Source organism: Mastacembelus armatus, chromosome 11 (assembly GCF_900324485.2).
Source record: "Mastacembelus armatus chromosome 11, fMasArm1.2, whole genome shotgun sequence".
In the NCBI taxonomy this organism is placed as follows: Eukaryota; Metazoa; Chordata; class Actinopteri; order Synbranchiformes; family Mastacembelidae; genus Mastacembelus; species Mastacembelus armatus.
Window position 1 is genome coordinate 10,831,574 of NC_046643.1, and position 18,807 is coordinate 10,850,380.

At 40.2% G+C, this 18,807-nt stretch overlaps 1 protein-coding gene across 2 annotated transcripts; it reads right to left on the bottom strand.

The window, feature by feature from the left end:
- Nucleotides 1-1,076: 1,076 nt before the first annotated feature.
- On the bottom strand, nt 1,077-16,018 carry poc1bl (POC1 centriolar protein homolog B (Chlamydomonas), like). Of its 2 annotated transcripts, none has more exons than XM_026300319.1 (11): nt 15,890-16,018; nt 12,664-13,116; nt 10,209-10,378; nt 8,656-8,845; nt 8,323-8,508; nt 8,003-8,120; nt 6,252-6,428; nt 4,918-5,049; nt 4,199-4,309; nt 2,816-2,968; nt 1,077-2,664 (listed from the first exon to the last, which is right to left on the bottom strand). In XM_026300319.1, exons 2-11 carry the CDS (start codon nt 13,047-13,049, stop codon nt 2,533-2,535), a joined length of 1,755 nt encoding a protein of 584 aa, XP_026156104.1. In that variant the 5' UTR covers nt 13,050-13,116; nt 15,890-16,018; the 3' UTR covers nt 1,077-2,532. The 2 variants fall into 2 exon arrangements, with proteins under 2 accessions (XP_026156104.1, XP_026156103.1); XM_026300318.1 differs by having other exon boundaries at nt 15,886-16,018.
- Nucleotides 16,019-18,807: the final 2,789 nt, after the last annotated feature.

Sequence of the window (18,807 nt, forward strand, 5' to 3'; positions counted from 1 at the left end):
GAATCCAGAATCACCCAACAAAAAAATTAAAAAGATGAGCCAATATCAACATTGTAATATAATGATATAAAACTAAACCCAGGCGCTGAAAGATACACTCTGAATATTTTATTGCAGCACTAACAATGCCTTCCTGCTCTCTCTGTTGCAATCTGGAAGTACAGTGGTCGGTCCTGTCTGCCACACCTTGGGGAGGAGGGGGGGGGGACAAAAGAGAAACAAAAGAGAAAACAATAAGAAATTCCCTTGGAAGGGAATGATCAACATGATCCACACTAAGCAGTCATTATTAAAAGATACAGACTTAACAAGATCAACCTGTTTTCAGTTACATCAGGCATTGTATGATGTGGTACAGGGCATGGATGGGAATATTTGTCAACTAAATCTATGTTTGAAAAGCCCTAACAAACATCAACAAATTTAATAATAATAACCAGTGTCGTTACAGGTTCCACTTGGTAGGAGTTAAAGAATATCTACTGCTGGATGAACTCAGTGAAGGAGAAAATTTCAACAATTACATAGTACATATCTCATAAATACAAGGCAGTACTGCACAGTTCAGCTCATCCACAGCTAAATTAAAGAGAACAATGGATCCTTTCATTAAATACCTACAAATAGCCTACAGTAGACAAGCCATGTACTGTAACGTTTGATTGTGATTTATAGTGATGAGCTGACACCTCCAGAAAACAATATGGAACAAAATACAGGTGAGCTGCAACATTAATGTAATATCACACTGGTGTTAGTGGCTTCCACTGTCCTCAGCTGTTTTCTTGGCCTCAACCCTGAGGCTGGTGATCAGTCTATGTCCTGCCATAGGTGGTGAAGTTTTCCTTTAAACCAGTAGGTGGTGCCAAAGGACTGTGTGTCATGTGTGTAAACCATGACTAAATTAGATGAGGGTAGTGCTGCATTGTTGTGGAGTTTGGGCAAATGGCATAAAGGACTGAACAAGTTGGTTGCATGTTGTCATTAAGAACAATGTTTTTGTTAGATCTTGCATCACTATTAATGGATAAAAGCAGGTTTTCATGCTCTGTGTGTAGAAATGACAGTAAACCCAGTATGACAACTCATGATTAGTTTTTTATTCTTTCAACCATCCCAACAGCTTTAAGTTTTAAACATCCATTGCATTTCATATCAAGTAATCGTCACCATCATCATACAGTTTTCATCATCAGTAGTTTTAGAGGTGCTTTGTGCCTCTTTTCCCTTAAACCAAACATTATTTACAAAGCAGGAGTAATCTTACATATTTGCCTACTGTATCTCCTGACTAGTTTGAATATCTCCCGTTACAAACATTGCTCAGTGATAAGTAATCATTGGCAAACACAGCTGCTATTCAATAAATTTCAGACAGTTACACCACATCTCTTGGTCCTTACATCCCAGTAGAAAAACCAATGAGGAAAAAAAAAACAAGACTGGAGTGTTTTGCTCTTTCAAGTACAGTTTACAGGTACAAATATGTGTCTGGCACAGCCAAGTTGAAGGACTAAATTAAACAGGTGCCATCTTTAGGTCTTTTTGGGACTAAATAAAATTAAGTGCATCAAGCCAGTTTCGTTTTAGATTTCAGCATTTAAAGTTCTCTAAATGCATTTGACATCCACTGGCACATTTCATTTCAGCACAAGTTCTGTTTAGGCTGTCAACCTTTCAAAGGCACAGTGACAGATGAGTTGAGGGTGTTGTTAATTTTGCACAACACAGAGAAGAAAAGATTACAATATTCCTGTCAACTCACTACGCCCTATGGGGCAAATTGCACTTAAGATAAATGCTTAAAGAACTATTCAAGTCTTGTTCAGGCAGCATTTTACCATAAAACTGGCTCCACAGACAAAAGAGAAAGTTGAGAGGCAATCTAGTATGTCCGCATTGCTCTCCCCCAGACTTCCTCTCACATGACGTTTGGGGTAAAATGTTGCTGACTTTACATTCCTGGCAGAGCTTCTCTAAGCAGCCCTTCTTAAAATTAGTTGTTTTTTGACAACTAAACAAACAAGCATCACGATTTAACAATAATAGTTAATTGCACTTCAAAGTAACAGTAAGTAGTGCAGCATTATTTTGCATCCACTTTTCAAGGATGATGCTTTGTCTTTAACCCCTCTGAAAGGCACTTATTCATGTGCTGGTCAGTCATACCAGTTTCAATGCTTTCAAGTTACAAGAACACATTAATGACACTTTAGATACAGACTCTATTTTGGTTGCAGAGGCACTTGGATAAAAAGCAACACAAAAGTAAAAGTCTGAAGTTCGGCTGGTCTCCATAAAAAGACCAAACAGACTTCACCTTTGCAGTTCTCATTCACTCCTCTGCTTGCACTTGTCTTAAAGTGACTTTCTGCCACCTTCTACTATCTGCCACATTCCCATTCAAATGGAAGAGTGCAGACTTGGAGAATGAGAGAATTGGGAGCAGCAGAGAAGATGTCTGTTGTAGTAATTGCACTCTGGTCAAACAAGGTCACTTGAGATTCCTGGCTACTTTCTCTCTTCCTCCTCCTACCACTCAAACTTCCATTGCTGGCTTTTGTCTCCTGGGCTGCATGCCCTCATCTGGGTGTCTGCACGGCCCTCTGATGTGCGATATTCTGTCACACACATGTCCGAATGGGGGTGGTAGATAGTCCCATCCTGAAACAAATGAGGAGGAAATCCAGATTAGGAGTAGCATGAGAATGTTTAATTATGTGGAACAATATGCGGCATGTGCACACACGCTCACTTGGGTTTTGTTTAAATAAGAGACAGCGTGTTTGTGTGTGTAAATGCGTGCACCCTTCACCTGTCTGAACTCCCAGATGACACTGGGCGGCTTGAGCTCCCCATCACGAGGGCAGTTCCTCATCCCGATGGAGGTCTGTCCCTCAAGCACTTCTGCACACAGCTCGGTCACTGAGTTGAAACGAATCTCCTTCTGGGATGTGTATTCAAAATACTGGGGCAGAAGAGAGGCCTAGTTATCGGCTTGCTCTGACTATACAGTTAAAACAGGCTTATCAAATATCTTTAAAAAAATCACCCTAACTGTTAAAGCAATGACTAAGTGCTTAAAACTCTGCCCTACATTTTCCCCCAGCTATTTCTGCACATCTCTTTTTCTACCTTAATCCCAGAATGTTTTGTAACAGGCACAGCAGAGTGGGTTGGCATGTTTTTTTTTTTTTTTTTCCTAAGAGGTTTACTGGATAGTTTTTACTTCCTGTGCTGTGGGATCAGATGTTGGGTAAACACGGTTGCGTGGCGTGTCTACATGTGTGTCAAGGGATCTCATCAGTAAAGACGGGGCCTTGCCCCTCTCAATCAAGCAAACGTGAACATAAACCCAACTCTTCCTCCGTCTGGTGTCATTTCAACATCCTGGCACATCGGGACAAAAAAAGGTGCAACACTCACTGGGCTACCCGTTAAATGGAGGGCCAGGTAATCAATCTTCATACTTCCCCATCCTTCTCTTCACATCTCACACATCTTTCAGCTGCATCAGGGGCAGTAACGGGTTCTAATAAAAGACTCACTCGGGGCTCCTGTGTCTGGATTCAAACTTATTTACCCAGGCTGTGCCATTCATGCTGCCTGCGAGGCTCATGTATCTTTTAAATGGATTGTGGTTCTTATGTGGGCCAGGGAAGGGAGAGCTGGAGGGAGGCAGTGAAGGGCCCTCAGGGTTTTGTTTCAGCAGGGAGCCATTCAAACATTGATTTTCAGTCACACATGGTGCTTTTGTGCCTGGGGGACACCTGATGCGGTGCATGAGTGGGGTAATCAGAGATCGACTGTCTGACTCCAGCATTAAATATACATCCTCACAGACAAATAATCTGCTGTTTGCTAAAGCATCCATCACCGGAGCTGGCAGGTGTTCAGTCAGAAAGTACCTTTGATTCAAATGCACAATAATTTTGAGTGTATGTGGATGTCATACCAAACCAGGTTTTTCCCCTTCATTGCATTCAAGTCACCAGCAGAGAGCAATTTTCTGGTTGTGAATCAACAGTGGGAGCATGTTTTAGAGGTGAGCAAAAAAGCACTGACATTTTAAGATATATCTCCCACTGGGCCAAGTGAGGCAGTGAGACTGTGATGAGAGAATTGTGTACGTGCATGAGAAAGGCGGAGAGCGACGGACAAAGAGCGAAGAAACAAAGTGTAAAAAAACTTGATGTACCTGATTGCCTCCCTGGCCATGGCAGCCAAACAGAGAAAGGTGGGAACCTGTGGGATTATGGTCTGGAGCATTATAGTCCAGACATTCTGAATGTATCCCTGAGCTACGCACCTACACAGGAGCAGAGCAATAAACATAAAGTTACAATTCTGCACTGTACTGAGTGCTGTCAGGAGGTTCAACTGTTGCTTTTAACCTCTACAGCTAGGTCAGATTGGAAGGTCATACAAGGAGCAGCACTAAATATGAAACAATTTTCCATGCTTTCACATAAACATGCCAATTCCTCAAGCCCCTGAAGCATGCCATATTTTCAGGTTGTGTCATTTTGTGTTGGTACTATAAGCCTGCAAACAAACTTTGAGATTTCACAATTGTCAATTTGCAACAGGAAGGTACTTGGCAAGTTGCATTTCTGGATGTTAAGAAACCTTAAAGAATTTGTTTCTCTTAGGTAAGACACAATAGTTACATGGTTGTGACTATACCAGGTATCTGGATTTTAATGTTCTTGAGCCTGGGCCAAATAGGTTTCCAAGCTTTCATTTGTTTTAGTGCAGACTTTAGTGCAGTGGGATTGTTCCTCAAGCCTCTGGCAAAGACTAAATAAAACAGATGGATTTAAGAAAGCAAGACACAGATGCAACGGTATCTCTCTATGACTTCTATTTCTAGGACTGCAAATCAGTGGGAATTCAGATATGAAAGCAGACACTTACAGCCCCATGCCAACCCTCCCTGTCCTCAGGTACATGTAGTTCAGGATATATATTCTTCAGGTACCAATCAAAACTTTTGCACTTCAGCCTCTCCCTGAGCAATAGCCGCTCTGAGATGTCCCCGTAAGTCTCCTGGAGATAAGGACACACTGTGTGAGTCATCTTTCCAAAGTTGTGGGTGAAAAGAGATTCACGTTAATGACATTCAAATTATGACTTTGTTCATTACATGCACACTGCATGCAGTGCAGTACATAAGAAATTTTCTGATCTATCTGGAACCTGTAAAAGAAAACAGTCACATTGCTAAAGCAAACTTTCACATCCTGGATATCACGTGTAAATCCTACAACCTAATGACAAAGAAGTTTACTGACTAGACAATTTGTATTGGACACGCCTACTGTACATAGTTTAGATAGTTTTGTTTGCTGTGGTGAGGAGTGCCACTGTAATCAACTCAAAGTCCAGAATGTGCACACACTTTTGCACTGCCTGGGGTTGGAAATTCAGTACAAGATCACAGGAAATTAATTCAGACACAAGCTCAATTTTTCAACAGGAGTATCGAGATCAGACTGCACAGAAAATATTGGCAGGATAAATAATGAAAACAAGCTTTAATCACTCTTTAATTCCTGTGGCCAGTATGGTAACTTAGAACCTGATCATAACAAAAAATCTGGAATGCACAGTGAAGTGGTTGTCCATGTGTTCGAACCGGTGAATGAATGAGTGTCAGATCAATTTATCAAAAGTATAGTAAATGTACTTAATGAAACAGTAGTATGTATAATTCCAAACCAATACACTGTCTGTAGGTCTGCAGTCTGTTAACACATAGACCCAGAGTTGGTGACCTGGCCGGGCCTTGCTGTTTTTATTCTTTAATCAAAAATTCCTAACATTAATAATGTACTTTTTTTTCAGTTAGATGAAGTTTAGATACATGAATTTTTGCTGGTGCCCAATACTCAGAATCTGATAGGCATGACACACATATCACATGTACACACAAACATACACATGCCCAATTCAGACATGCAGCGTTTCATCGCATGTTGACACCTGGACAGGTGACTCATATCATATGAAATATCTAAAGCGTACAGAGTAAACAAGCCACTGTCTCTATAGTATTAACATATCGCTGCTAGTTAGAACATGGTACACTTCAAGGCTTCAATTCAGTACCAGCTGAATAAATAAGTGTGTAACAGGCTGGCAGGCTCAGTGCTTAAAGAATGTATTTAGGCAGCATTTAAAGTATTTAACATGGCTTTTTAAATATAACATTTAAAAACTTGCTTCCTTAAATTTGTAAGCAGCCTCACCTTTCTGGCAGGTGGATTCCTGTTGTAGAAGTGTTGTTTATAGGAGTCCATCCAAACCTCTGCAGCTCGTACAGTATTCTGGAGGAAGTTGGGTCGTGCGTAAGGGGCCTTTTTAGGGAAAACGTGGCCTACATGAGAGCAGGGGTGAATCTCCAGGCTGCCCCCACACTGCCACACCTGTGAGGATTAAACACATAGCATACCATGTATGAGATCTTTCTACTTCTTTCTGGTATTTCTGGTCCATTTTGAATTTTTAGTGGAATCCTGTTTTTTTTGTTTGTTTTTTTTTTTGTAGTTAAACCATCCCCCAAAGCAAGTTTATCAGATGCTGGTATACATGATATCTATTCCTTCATATGCTCACTGCAAGACTACATAATGATGAAATAATAATAATAGTGAAAATCAGGTGTGTTTGACAGCTGTGTGGAAATGTTGTTAGCCTCCACATTTGTGCTGTTTCAATGTATGCACATACACATATATAATGAATCTGCAATCTGATAGTTCATGATTAACCTGCTACATGGTTCATAGTATGTTATGTGCTAGAGAGAAATGACTCAACAACAGGTGATCAAGGCCACTTAAGTTTACAGCTGTGTTTATGACCTTTATCTTTCAGATTTGACCTGCCAGTGAATTGTTAGCTAATTTGTAAGCTGGACATGGTAACCTTTACAAACTGGCAATATGAAGCTAATAAAAATAAGTCTTCTTGATGAGAACTGCACTGTGCATGTATTTAACCATATGTTCAGATTATAAATGTTTCTTTGAAGTGGGATACAAAAAGGATTATAAAATTCATAGTGAAGGATGATACCCACAGTCTTATCTAAATAATGAACAAAGAATTGTGCTCTTCACCTTCTTTCACACCCATGAAATTTCAGCCCCTGCTTCTCGTGAGTAATACGACCGTGTCTGAATAAAGCTAATTTGTGAAATTAATTTGCTTGATCTTTCACCATGGAAAAGCAAAAAGAAAGACACAACACCCTTAAAGAATGAAAGGTTGTTAACAAGGTTTTCCTTAATACTTGGCTGAGCTATCATCCAATTACACAAGGCAAAATCATTATCATGTATCCATAGCCAAACAGCCATTACATGACACTCATTTCCATCTTAATTCACCGGGCATTTTATTCCCCGCCATATTTTTTTGGCACTCCAAAAACAAACCTATTCACTAAACATGAATTATGTATGGCAAAAGGTCCAAGTGAGAGGCGTTTTTATTTCCACATGCATAACACATCACTCAGGGAAACAGCCCATTTATCTTCACACTGCAACCACATACACACTATAAATCATGCACATATCATTTACATTGCCTACCCTTGCTCGCCCCTGCTACACACACGCAGCCTAAAATCTCTGCCTGTTTGATTGACGCAAACAAATGAAAAGCGACACCAACGTCACAACAAGATATCAGCCAAATCAGGGTGCAGTTTCAGATGACTGTGATCTGACACTCACACGCGTCTCTCTCTAACATCAAATACCCACGACTGTTAGATGGATGAATTGAAGGAGCAGGGGTATGAACTATGAAAAAAAGATTCCCTTGGATAATGAGATGCCAATAAACATACTTTTCATCAGAGTGACAAATAGCCTGAGTCAAAAGATGTTCAGTCTAAGCAAATCAGATTACTCACTTGTTCCCAACATTTTTAAAAACTGTACTTTGGTCTCGAATTGCTGGTACCTCACAAAAGAAAAACTGAACTCACCCTGAAGGAGAGCTCCAGGTTTTCACCTCCCCAGACCTCCATGCCCATGTCGTATGTGCCAAGATACTCAAAGTAGGCCTTGCTCACAGCAAATAATCCACCTGCCATCGTAGGAGACCTGGAAGAAAAACAAGGTCATTTTATAAAGGTAAAATGTACCTCCCAGTGGTAAAGAGGAAAGTGGTTAGAAAGTCAGAAGGAAACAGTAAGTAATACAAATGAGTGACAACTTGGTAGTTAGAGTGGTATTAAATTTTTGACAGCAGAGCCCTACACTAGTGGGTGTGAGTCTGACAATCTCATGTGAATATCATCGTCACCTGATAGGGTCCGTGCGAGACTTGCGCCGCTTGCGCTCCACTTCGGGGACCGCATGCCACTGAAAGGTGAGTCTCCAATCAAAACCTCCTATCATTGGCTCATCTGTTTGCATGTAAAACTCAAAAGTGTTCCAGTCAATGGTGTCAATAACAGGACACACGATGGTACTGGCATTCTCAGCGATCCTAAACACACAGTATAGCCAACAACAAGCAGAAAACATGGAAAGAAGACACAAATATAGGAATCTTTAAGTATGCTGTATTGCTTTCAGTTTAGATTTACATTCACATTGGGTTTGCACTGTTTCAAGATTAAGCTTTTAAGCCCACCTTTCCAGCAGAGGCTCGACCCAGCCAGGGATACACTCACAGTGGCAATCAAGAAATGTCAGGACTTCTCCTATAGCATAGGTGGCCCCAATGAGACGTGCCCGGACCAGACCTTCTCTTTTGTTGGTACGGATGAGCCTCACGCGTTCCAGTTTACTGATATAATCAGCCAGTTGGGATTTCAGATACCCTATTATTCATGAAACACACACAAAAAAATCATACTTTACCATTATTTGTAACCATGTTATTTTCTGGGCTTACTTACATGTAAATTCTTCAGTGTATGGATCTTAGCTACTAAAATGCCTTTATTTGCTCATCAGTTAGTGGCCAAGGTTAATTCTCTGCCCCTGGTATTGGGTAGGGAGTGTAGAGGTTTTCTGTGATTTCAGAAATCTGACATTCTCTTTTTATTACACAGAAATTGTGTCATTTGAGTCACTGCTAATATTAAAACTATTGATTCAATAAGATTTTAACCACATTTATATTAATTAAGTACTACCTAGAATTTCTTTTGAGAGTTACCTAAACTCCTTCAACCAGCTTGGAGACAAAAGAGAAATCTGTCAGCCCTCCAGACTGTCTGCAGTAACCGTTCTCATTCAGGAGTGGTGTCTGGCATGCCATTTGGTCAGGGTGGTCAGGGGAGAGGAAATGAGGTCATGGCAGCTTAATGCTCACTGAAGTCATCATTATGGTGTAATGTCTCCAATACACACAGACTAGACTAGCTGGGACTGAATACTAATTGCATTAAGACAGAGAAACATCAAGCTACTCCTATATCCAGTTTCTGAAAGAGAGTGGTATCGTTCTCAGACTTTGCACAGGTCTGCAGAAATCAGCTGACCTTCAATTTACTGACAGAAACTGTGAGATGCAGTTGAAAGCAAGCATGTGGGCCTTTCAGTTGAGACTGTTGTTACTGTTCCCAAGGTCAAGAATGAACTTCCTTACTTGCAGCTTTAGCATAAAGATGCAAACTGCACAGCTGAATTTAAAAATACAGAATGATATGGAATGTCCTTGAAATGGGGGAGTCCTATCAATGCAAGCCCTCACATTCGCTCACACACACTAAGAATGAGACAAGCAGATGCAGGAGCAGAGCGACAGGGAATATGAAAAATAACCACTTTGCCAAGAATTTGTTCATTTCTAATAATAAGTGTATTCTTTTCAACTTGCATTATCATAATATTTAAAATATTGTCTAATAAAAAGCCAACCCCTTCAGGGAAGTCTTGAATTATCTATACTTCATTGCATCATCAAGGAATGTGTCTAAGTCGTCTAAAAATATTTTTGGACTCCATAGTTAGTTTCTTTTTTCTATTCTTTTTCTATTCTATAAATAGAATAGTCCTGCTTGATTTGTTCCATTGCATGTTGTCAAAATACCAAAATCAAAGCACAACTGAAGTTTGATTTGTTCACTGACTGTCAGTCCTCTTTGCCTTTGAACCTGAAAGATTTTTTTCCTGTCAGTTTTATTTATACGGACAAAAAAAAAAAAAGTATTTATTTCTTAATGATGAGTATCAGACCTCGGTCACTGTAGTCATCAATGAGGATGACCTCTTTCAAAAGGATGGCAGGGGTGGTCTCCAGGACACTGTGAATAGTCCTCAGCAGGGTGGACCAGGCCTCATTGTAGAACGCTATGATTACAGAGGTGGTGGGTAAACGCTTGTAGTCGTACTTCTTACTCCGGCACCTGAAGTGCGTTTGTGTGGGTAGGGTAAAAGGAGAGACAGATTTGACCATAAGCAATAGTACACATGTATATTACATATTTACTAAAACAAAAAAACTGAAGCAGCCTCAGCAACTACTATGACAGGAGGAATCTGGTCTTAATCCAGATGGCAGTCATTAAGACAATAAAGAGCTGCAGAAATATGGACGGGGGTGGGGAGGGTATCACACCAATGGGCAACATACCACAGCACTGCCGTGGGAGAGGAGACCACAGAAACTTGAGCAAACAGAGACAAAATGAACAGAACAGAGGGGACGGAGGCAAAGTGGGCTCCATTTTTGTTTATCAGTGGTGTACAACGCTGTGGACTATAACCACTGGCACAGGCTGAGTGTCCTCTGGTAATGTTATACCAAGATTCTCAACTATGACTGACACTGGAGTGCCATATTAGTCACAACCAATCAAATCCACAGGTTTTCTTTACTTCAAAAGTAAAGAGACTTTCATGTCGGAAAGACCAGTTCAACCACAAATCTAACGCAACGCTAACGCTACTAAGATGAAACTGATATAGTCACTGAATATATGCAGAATTGCCTCAAGTGTCAAATTACACATTTTAAAAATAAATTAGATTGTAAAAGCCTAACACATTTGCAAACGTTGTTGCGTGGCATAAAATCAAATTGAGAGAATGACGCACATGGGACAGTCTGACAAGAGGAAGGGACATCCCCCGTCCATTCATTGATATCTGTTAATGTTAGTATACACAGCCCATAGCAGCTGCCTATGACAGAGCTCTGTCATTCACAGCACAGCTATATGTCTACACCTGTAACAGCAGTTTTTCTCAAATGTAACATATTAAAAGTCTCCAGAGCCAACCTTTAAGCTTGTGAATGAGATTTGTATGTGCTAAACTACATGCATGTGTCTTTCCCTGTGCACCTCTGTCATGGTATGAACACCAAAGCACGAACACCAAACAACCAAAACACCAAAACCAGTGAGTCTGTTTTAAATTCTCCACAGAATGCCACCACTGAATGTTATTATGCTGGAGCCTGATAATGACATCTCTTGTTTCGACTAAGCACAGGGTTTGACTTTCAATGTTCCAGGCAGTGTCCTCAGCCCAGCAAAAAAACCAGGCTAAATCTGGATATGTAGGTGTCTTGCTGGTAAAATACAACAGTCCAGTTTCACCTAGACAATCTTTGAGATTCATTTTTCTGTTTCAGTTAAGATAAATTAAGCATGAAAATTTTATAGTAAAAGTAATCTGATTTAGTGCTACACTCCAGGGCAAAGAAAACAAGCACAGTCAAACGATTCTTCTCACAAAATACTGGATGATACCACATCTCGGCTTCATTAGGATGACAGCCAGTAAAGGACAAAGCAGAAAGGAGAAACTATATCATCCTCTGCGTTTTGGTAGGCTGAGCTCTAGAAGTGACAACCAGAATGACTTTGGTTGGAATAAATACATTGAGCCAGAGAGCTGTTTACACTGGCTTCCATCAGCAATTTTATACCTCACAAGAGCCCCGATACTTCTTTCTAACTGCCAGTGGAAAACTGCTTCCACTCTATTTAGCTCTATTTAGTAAATTATAAAATTTTAGTAAAGTGGCTTTAAAATGTATTCAGACCTCTTCATCTTTTGAACACTGCTGTATTGTAGAGATCAATTTAAACTGATATATGCCCTTTTCTCATGAATCTAGATTCAATAATCCACAATGACAGAGTAAAAACATGTTTTTAAAAACAACATGGGCAAGGAGAGCAGTCAGAATATAGGAAAGGATGAGTGGAACCAAATACAGCGAGGTCATTGAAGTAAACCTGCTCCAGAGTGCACACGAGACTGGTGTGACGGTTTACCTTTCAGCATGACAATGACCTGAAGGACAATGCTGAAGTAGCTTCAGCACAAGTCTACTATAAATTTGCAAAAACATGTTTTCACTTTATCACTCGGGGTTATTGAGTTTAATCCATTTAGAAACAAATGTACAACACAATGTGCAAACAGTGAAGAGGTCTTAAACCAATATATATACACCACCAGTTAAACGTTTGGAGACACATTCCCACTGAATTTAATCACAAAGTGTATCCAAACTTTTGACTGGTAATGTAGATGTTTTGGCAATAAAACCTCAAGAAAAACTGCAAGCAATAAAAAATGAATTAATGATCTGCTGAAAAATAATTTTAGCCAACTGGCTGTTATAGCCCATTAAGTGATTAATGGGCATTTCTGTTGGATGACTTGTTTGACTCACTCAGACATCCTGTTGTCCTGGATGTGCCGATGGAGTGAAATCTTGTCACTGACATAGATATTGATGGCGTAGTTCTCTACTGTGTCCTGCTCCTGTTTCTTATCTTCAGGGCTGAGGTTGAGGTGTGTGGCCCGTCCCCACTCCCCCGGCATATTTTTGTCTGGTGGTGGCTTAACATAGAGGGGCCTGGTCAGCTGCGTGTCGGCCTCACTCTCCTCTACAGAGAGCTGTCTTGGCAGAAGACCATGGTCCTCATCTTTCTCCTCTGCGGAGGAAGAAGAGGGGAAAGAGGAGCGTGCTAAAAGGAGGTAGCCGAGCCATAGTAGCCAGAGCAGGAAGCCAGCCTTGGCCAGCATGGCCAGCTTTCGGGAGCAACGCCCCCTCATGATGCAAAGCCCCAGGGAGGCACTGTCACTGGAAGGAGCTTCAGGGTGCCCTACAGGACACAAGCCTCTGGAGAACAGAAAAGCACACAAAGTCATTAACATTATTACATCACATCAGGTTCATAAAACAGAAAAGAAAACCCATTTAGGCGATGCATGAAAAACAAGAAAAAAAGAAATGCTACTAAGTAACTACCACTGATTAGCAATTTAATTTGATTTCTTCCTGTTTGGATGAGGTTTAATCAAGTAACAAACCCATTCACCGAAACACTAACACAAGAGACAGTGGCAGCCTCTAAATTCACAAGTGCCCTGAGGACACAACTCCAACAGACCAGACTAGTAGTAATCAACACCGACATCATGAAAATAATCGTATGCTCAGGGCTGCATTACGATGCTCATTAAAAACAAACTGCAAAGATGGAAGATACTAAATTATAGCTTACAGTACAGTAATGTGCTGAATAAATTGAGTCTATGATGCACTCCATTGACAGATTTGATGACCTAATGAACTTAATTACAACAGAATAGTTGTAGTCACACTTTATCACAGGGAATCATTAATACGGAGGAGTTATATATAAGATGTTTTACAGTGATGCTTTTTTTTTTTTTTTTTTCATCAGCACTTGCAGCAAAAAACCTGGGAGGCCTTTTATTCCCATGTGCAGGAATTCTTAAGGTATAATTTTTTCTTAAAAGCAATAGCTTTAGTGACAACTAAAATATCTTAAGGAAGGCTCCGATTGATGATTCACATCTTCAGCTATGCTTTTGTACCTCTCATACCACCTATTCCCACAATGTAATTTAGACATTCACAGTACTCACAGCCTGTTACACAAAAGCACAGTGACAGAAAGAGTCAGGTTTATGCAAGCCTATTGTTTAGGTTTAGAAATACTTTAAAGGGTTCCTCATTTGAGTATTTCCATTGTCTTCCACTGAGCCAAAAATAGAGATTTCCCTAAACACTTGGTGGAATATTTGCAAAAAGATAGATCCCTCTGTTGCTAATTTCAAAACAGGATTTTCCTAGGTTTGTACACCCACAGGCAGTAATTTAGGTATTCATGTCTGACAGATCAGCTTAGTGTACCAGATTTGATTTGCGGTATGGTAAAAAGAGAAAAGAGACCACTTAGCTGTGTTGACACTGAATTGAATGTAATCACATAATTGTGTTGCATTAATATTAGAGCAGGATGCCACTTAGAGTAGAGTCAGCCAGTTTCAGACAAGCTGAGCAGCACGCTCAGACATATGCCGCCCTTCACCTTCCTCATACCAGTACAACTTATTTCCTAATTCCACAGAAAATGCTGTCAAATAAAATAGAAAACAGCATTAGAGTGCTGTGTGAGAGTCTATAAATCTACGGTACAGGGTGAGGGGGGAGTCCTTTAAGGCAGCACCACTGCTCTTTACACCAGTCTAGGCTCTGGCCAGAGGACAAGGGAGTCCTGAGGTTACAAAATGGAGATGCCTGCAAACAAAACCCCCCTTTTATTGGCTGTCAATCACACCTTCCACTCTCCCTACATCTGATAGCCATACTGGGGAGCTGTTCGGAATAAGCAGGATGGGACATACAGAGCTTAAATTCTGCCCCACTTTTAAGCTAAGAGGGAAATGACATGAAAGTAGGTGGATGAGAAGATTTACATTTGCTTCCTAAGCTGCAATCTGTGATGCATGGTTGCATGACAGCGATAAAAAAAAAGATGGGTCAGTAATTTATGTTACAGTTAGGCAGTTAGCCTGGAATAAATAGTCAAGAATAAAATGCATGGCAAGAGAGACGGACAAAGAGCTGTAACCTGTGAAATCCAACAAGCACCACTGGAGCAGGGTACACAAACAAGCACCACAAACCAGTTGGTCCTTTTCAGTGTGTATAAGACCTATGACACACAATCACTCAATCCTAACAACAACACAAGCAGCTTTTTTCGCTGATTACATACATGAGTGATGACAGGCTTAATTTAAAAGTTGGATACAGACTTTGTAATCTGTATGTGTGTGGCACACATCCACATCTATCTGGACTACAACTGTGCTATAAAACAGAGCTTTGACAGTACTCCTCTTCCCTGGCTTCACTTTGAGCAGATTAGATGCAGAAAATCCTCCTCTTGAAAGCAAAATCAAACAGAGGCTCCTCCATATTTATAACGTGAGACCATGTCTCTGCTGCCTTACTTATAGTCTGACTTTTATTTCTAAAAAAACAAACAAAAAAAAAAAAAACTTTCGGTTGTTTTACGAAGTTGATGAGGAAATAGAGAACACTATTTTGAAAGGGACAAGAATAAACTGAAAATAAAAGCAAAGAATGTCTGCCACGAGTGTAGCGGTCAGGGGCGGTCAAAGGCACCACAGTTCAGCAACAGGTCTCCTCATCTGTCCAACTAAATCAGTGTTAGAATCATAATCTGTGTTAAAGCTGACAGGGTGAGACCATGAGCAGATCTCTAGACGTAACTTGACGTCGTATTAAACATGAAGAGTAGCGTAGCAGTCGCTCAGAGCGATAATAACAATTCACCACTTCACAAAGGAGACTACGAAAATAGACGTTTTGTAGCTAAATAATGAGTTATTGTCAGCATCTAAGCGCTAATTTTGCAGTTAAACCATCTCCCCGACTAACCGCGAGATTTCTCTGCGAAGCAAGCAAGGAAGTCAGGACTGTAAACTGAGTTAGGGTTACTTACATGCGAGCTATACTTTGAAAATACAGTAACGCTGCGTTAACAGTTACAAAAGCACAATTCTCTACAAAATAACGAGGTTAGCTTGTTGGAGTGAAAACGGAACTTACCTACACAGTAAGTTACATGTCTCGGTTTTGGTCGAAGCTGCCAAGGCCGTCAGTCTCTAGTCCTAGTTGAACTTGTAGCTTGCAGATGTCAGCAAACCACATCCTCTCCTCCACGTTGGGCTTGTGAGCTGTGTCATGGCAACCACAAAACCTAGAGAGGTTCCGCTCCCACCTTTCATAATAAGAGCACGGCGGGGTCAGGCTTAATCTTTGACATTACATACACAAGGTAGGGTGCAACAACTATTTGTGTGACTTCAATGAGACGGCTGTGTGTATATTCAAATTGAATTGTTAATTAGGAGCGACATTATCAGAACTGGACCTGTCCAGGGTGTACCCCTGCCTTCCACCCGAGAGAGAGCTGGGATAGGCTCCAGCAAATCCCCGTGACCCTGGTTCAGGAAAAAGCGGGTATAGAAAATGAATGGATGGATGGATGGATGGATGGATGGATTATCAGAACTGTGAACGTAGTAGTTGGTTTAATGCGAGGTGCAGCACATAAATTAGTTTATGGTGGCAGACGTTTTATTCAGAAACATTATAAATGAATTAAAAATAAATAATTTGGTGAAATTAAGTGGAAGAACTATTATGTGTTTGACTAAGTGAATATTCATTATTTATTTATTTCTTTATTGTACTTTATATCCGTTTCTGTTTTTATGTTGTCTGTTTGTCAGAAGCTCTATTTTAAAACACATAGAAAAAATCCTGGAATAGCAAAAAACTGATGTACAAAAATAACTATGCTCTTTATTTTTTGTCACTTTATTGTGAAATCTTTTGTCCCTGTAAGGATCCTGTACAAATGACGACTCAGATTACAGTGATCTGATTGGTCAGTGGTAAGACCTATACTGGGCAGGTTAACCGTACAGTGTGGGTTGCCATGGTGATCGTTTGTCGTACAGGTCCCAGATGAAATATACAGTAGTAAATATTTAGTTTACATGTATTGTTTTAAGTTATTTAGGATAGTAAATCTCTGAATTAACTCTGTTGTTGACAATTAAACATAAAGATTAATTCAGACACGTAAAGTTACTACTCTTAGCATGTAACTAACATGACTAACACGTAGCTAATGTAGACTAACAAAGCTATAACTAGTTTATATTCGTGTGTGAGTCCTCGTCTTCACGCTAACTTCCTCATACAGGAGGTGAAAAAAGTAAAAATACATAATTGTACTGTACTTCCGGCGTTGTTAGTGATAACTTGACGCAGCCTGTCATTTAACTGCTCTGATTCGCCTTCAGCTATAATATGTCTGATTTTGTATCTTGATCTTAATCTTATTGATCTTAATTGACAGTGTATGCTCAGTGCCAATAACAAAGGTAAGCCTTTTTAGTGGTTTAGTCTGAAACGTCCAAATCTTTTTTGATATTTCTTAGTCAACAAATACTACAGCAATAGCTAGATAAATAGGCCTATTCAGGATGTTTACATGACTGACACTTGTAAAGGAGTATCTGAGGTGCTGTCATTTTGTTTGGTTTAAAAACTATCCTTCCAGAGAAACAATTCCCATCTAAAGTTGGTTGATGTTCACCCTAGTGAACAGAGGTTTCTATAATGCCTATTTGCAGACAGACTGGCTCCTGAATTTTAGCTCAGACATACTGCCTGATCTGCAGCATATTTCTGAGCTGACTGTACTACAAGCACTGAATCACCTTTACTCATTGTGTGTCAAGGGTGTTCCTGTTTTTACTGACAAATGCAGCCAACATACAGTAAATATTAACACACATGTATAATAAACACATAAGAAAGAAATGTTACGCACATTTATTTATATTTGTAATGTGTCCCCATAATGCAGCATATCAACAACATATACACATTTGGTTTTGGATGCAGCATTTTTGGATGAGTTTCAGATTTATAAGATTTCAAAATGTATGATTTATGGACTGTGGTTACATGGTGTAGTTTCACTTAGACTCAGGACAGATCTGACTAAAGCTACAAAGTGTCATATATCCTGATGTACAAAAGGCTCAATTTGCATGAATGTGCCACACAACCCCTCCTCTACATGGTTTGTTTTCCCATAGTCTCTAGTTCCTGCTCAGACCGGACCACACTTGCCTAGAGTGTGCAAAACCCTAGTGCATCCTGTTGTTGGGCAGACACCTGCACCACTTGGGCGCTTGCCAGTGTCTTTTATTCCTCCCTTTCGTTCCTTCGCTTTTCCTCCTCCTTTTTTCTCCTCCCCAGTTGAAACCAATTGACACCTCTCTCTGTGAAGCTGATGTGCCCTCATCCGGAACTGAAAAGGGTCCCGTTTCCGTGACAGGGATTCACAGCGACAAGTAGGACTCTTCTACAGGTCTTGAATTTCAACCTTTCCCCACATTCAAACTATTAATTAGTTTGTGTGCCCTGATTGCTCTTCATACCTAAATTGTTGGCAAAGCCCAGAAACCATTTTATAAATTTAGATGGTTTTTTTTTTCATTGTGAGGGAACAGAAGATTTCCTTGTGCAACAGATTTTCTACTGACATTTAGATTTTTTTAAAGCCAAAACTTAATCTAGTTGGCTTATTTGTCAAACAAAAGACTTTTCACTATAAAGCTTCAACTAAAATTAAACAAAAGTCACCTAATTCTTACAAGGTTTTACTGAAATCCAGAGCAATCCCTTTTAAATAGGTCTGTGGCTTATGAGTTGTTGCTCAGAGGCTAACTAAGCATATCACTGCCCTTTATGTTAATCTGCAGTTGGGCTCTGCTAAGCAGCTGCAGAGCCCCAGATTGAAATCTCTGTCATTTGATGGATTGGAGGAACATAATTCAACTGGACTTGAAGAACAGGATCAGTCAGTCTTTGACCCAGTGCCATAAAGGCAACAAGTGCCTCTGAAACAGTTCAAGGAGAGAGTGCCATCTAGTGACTGCATAAAAT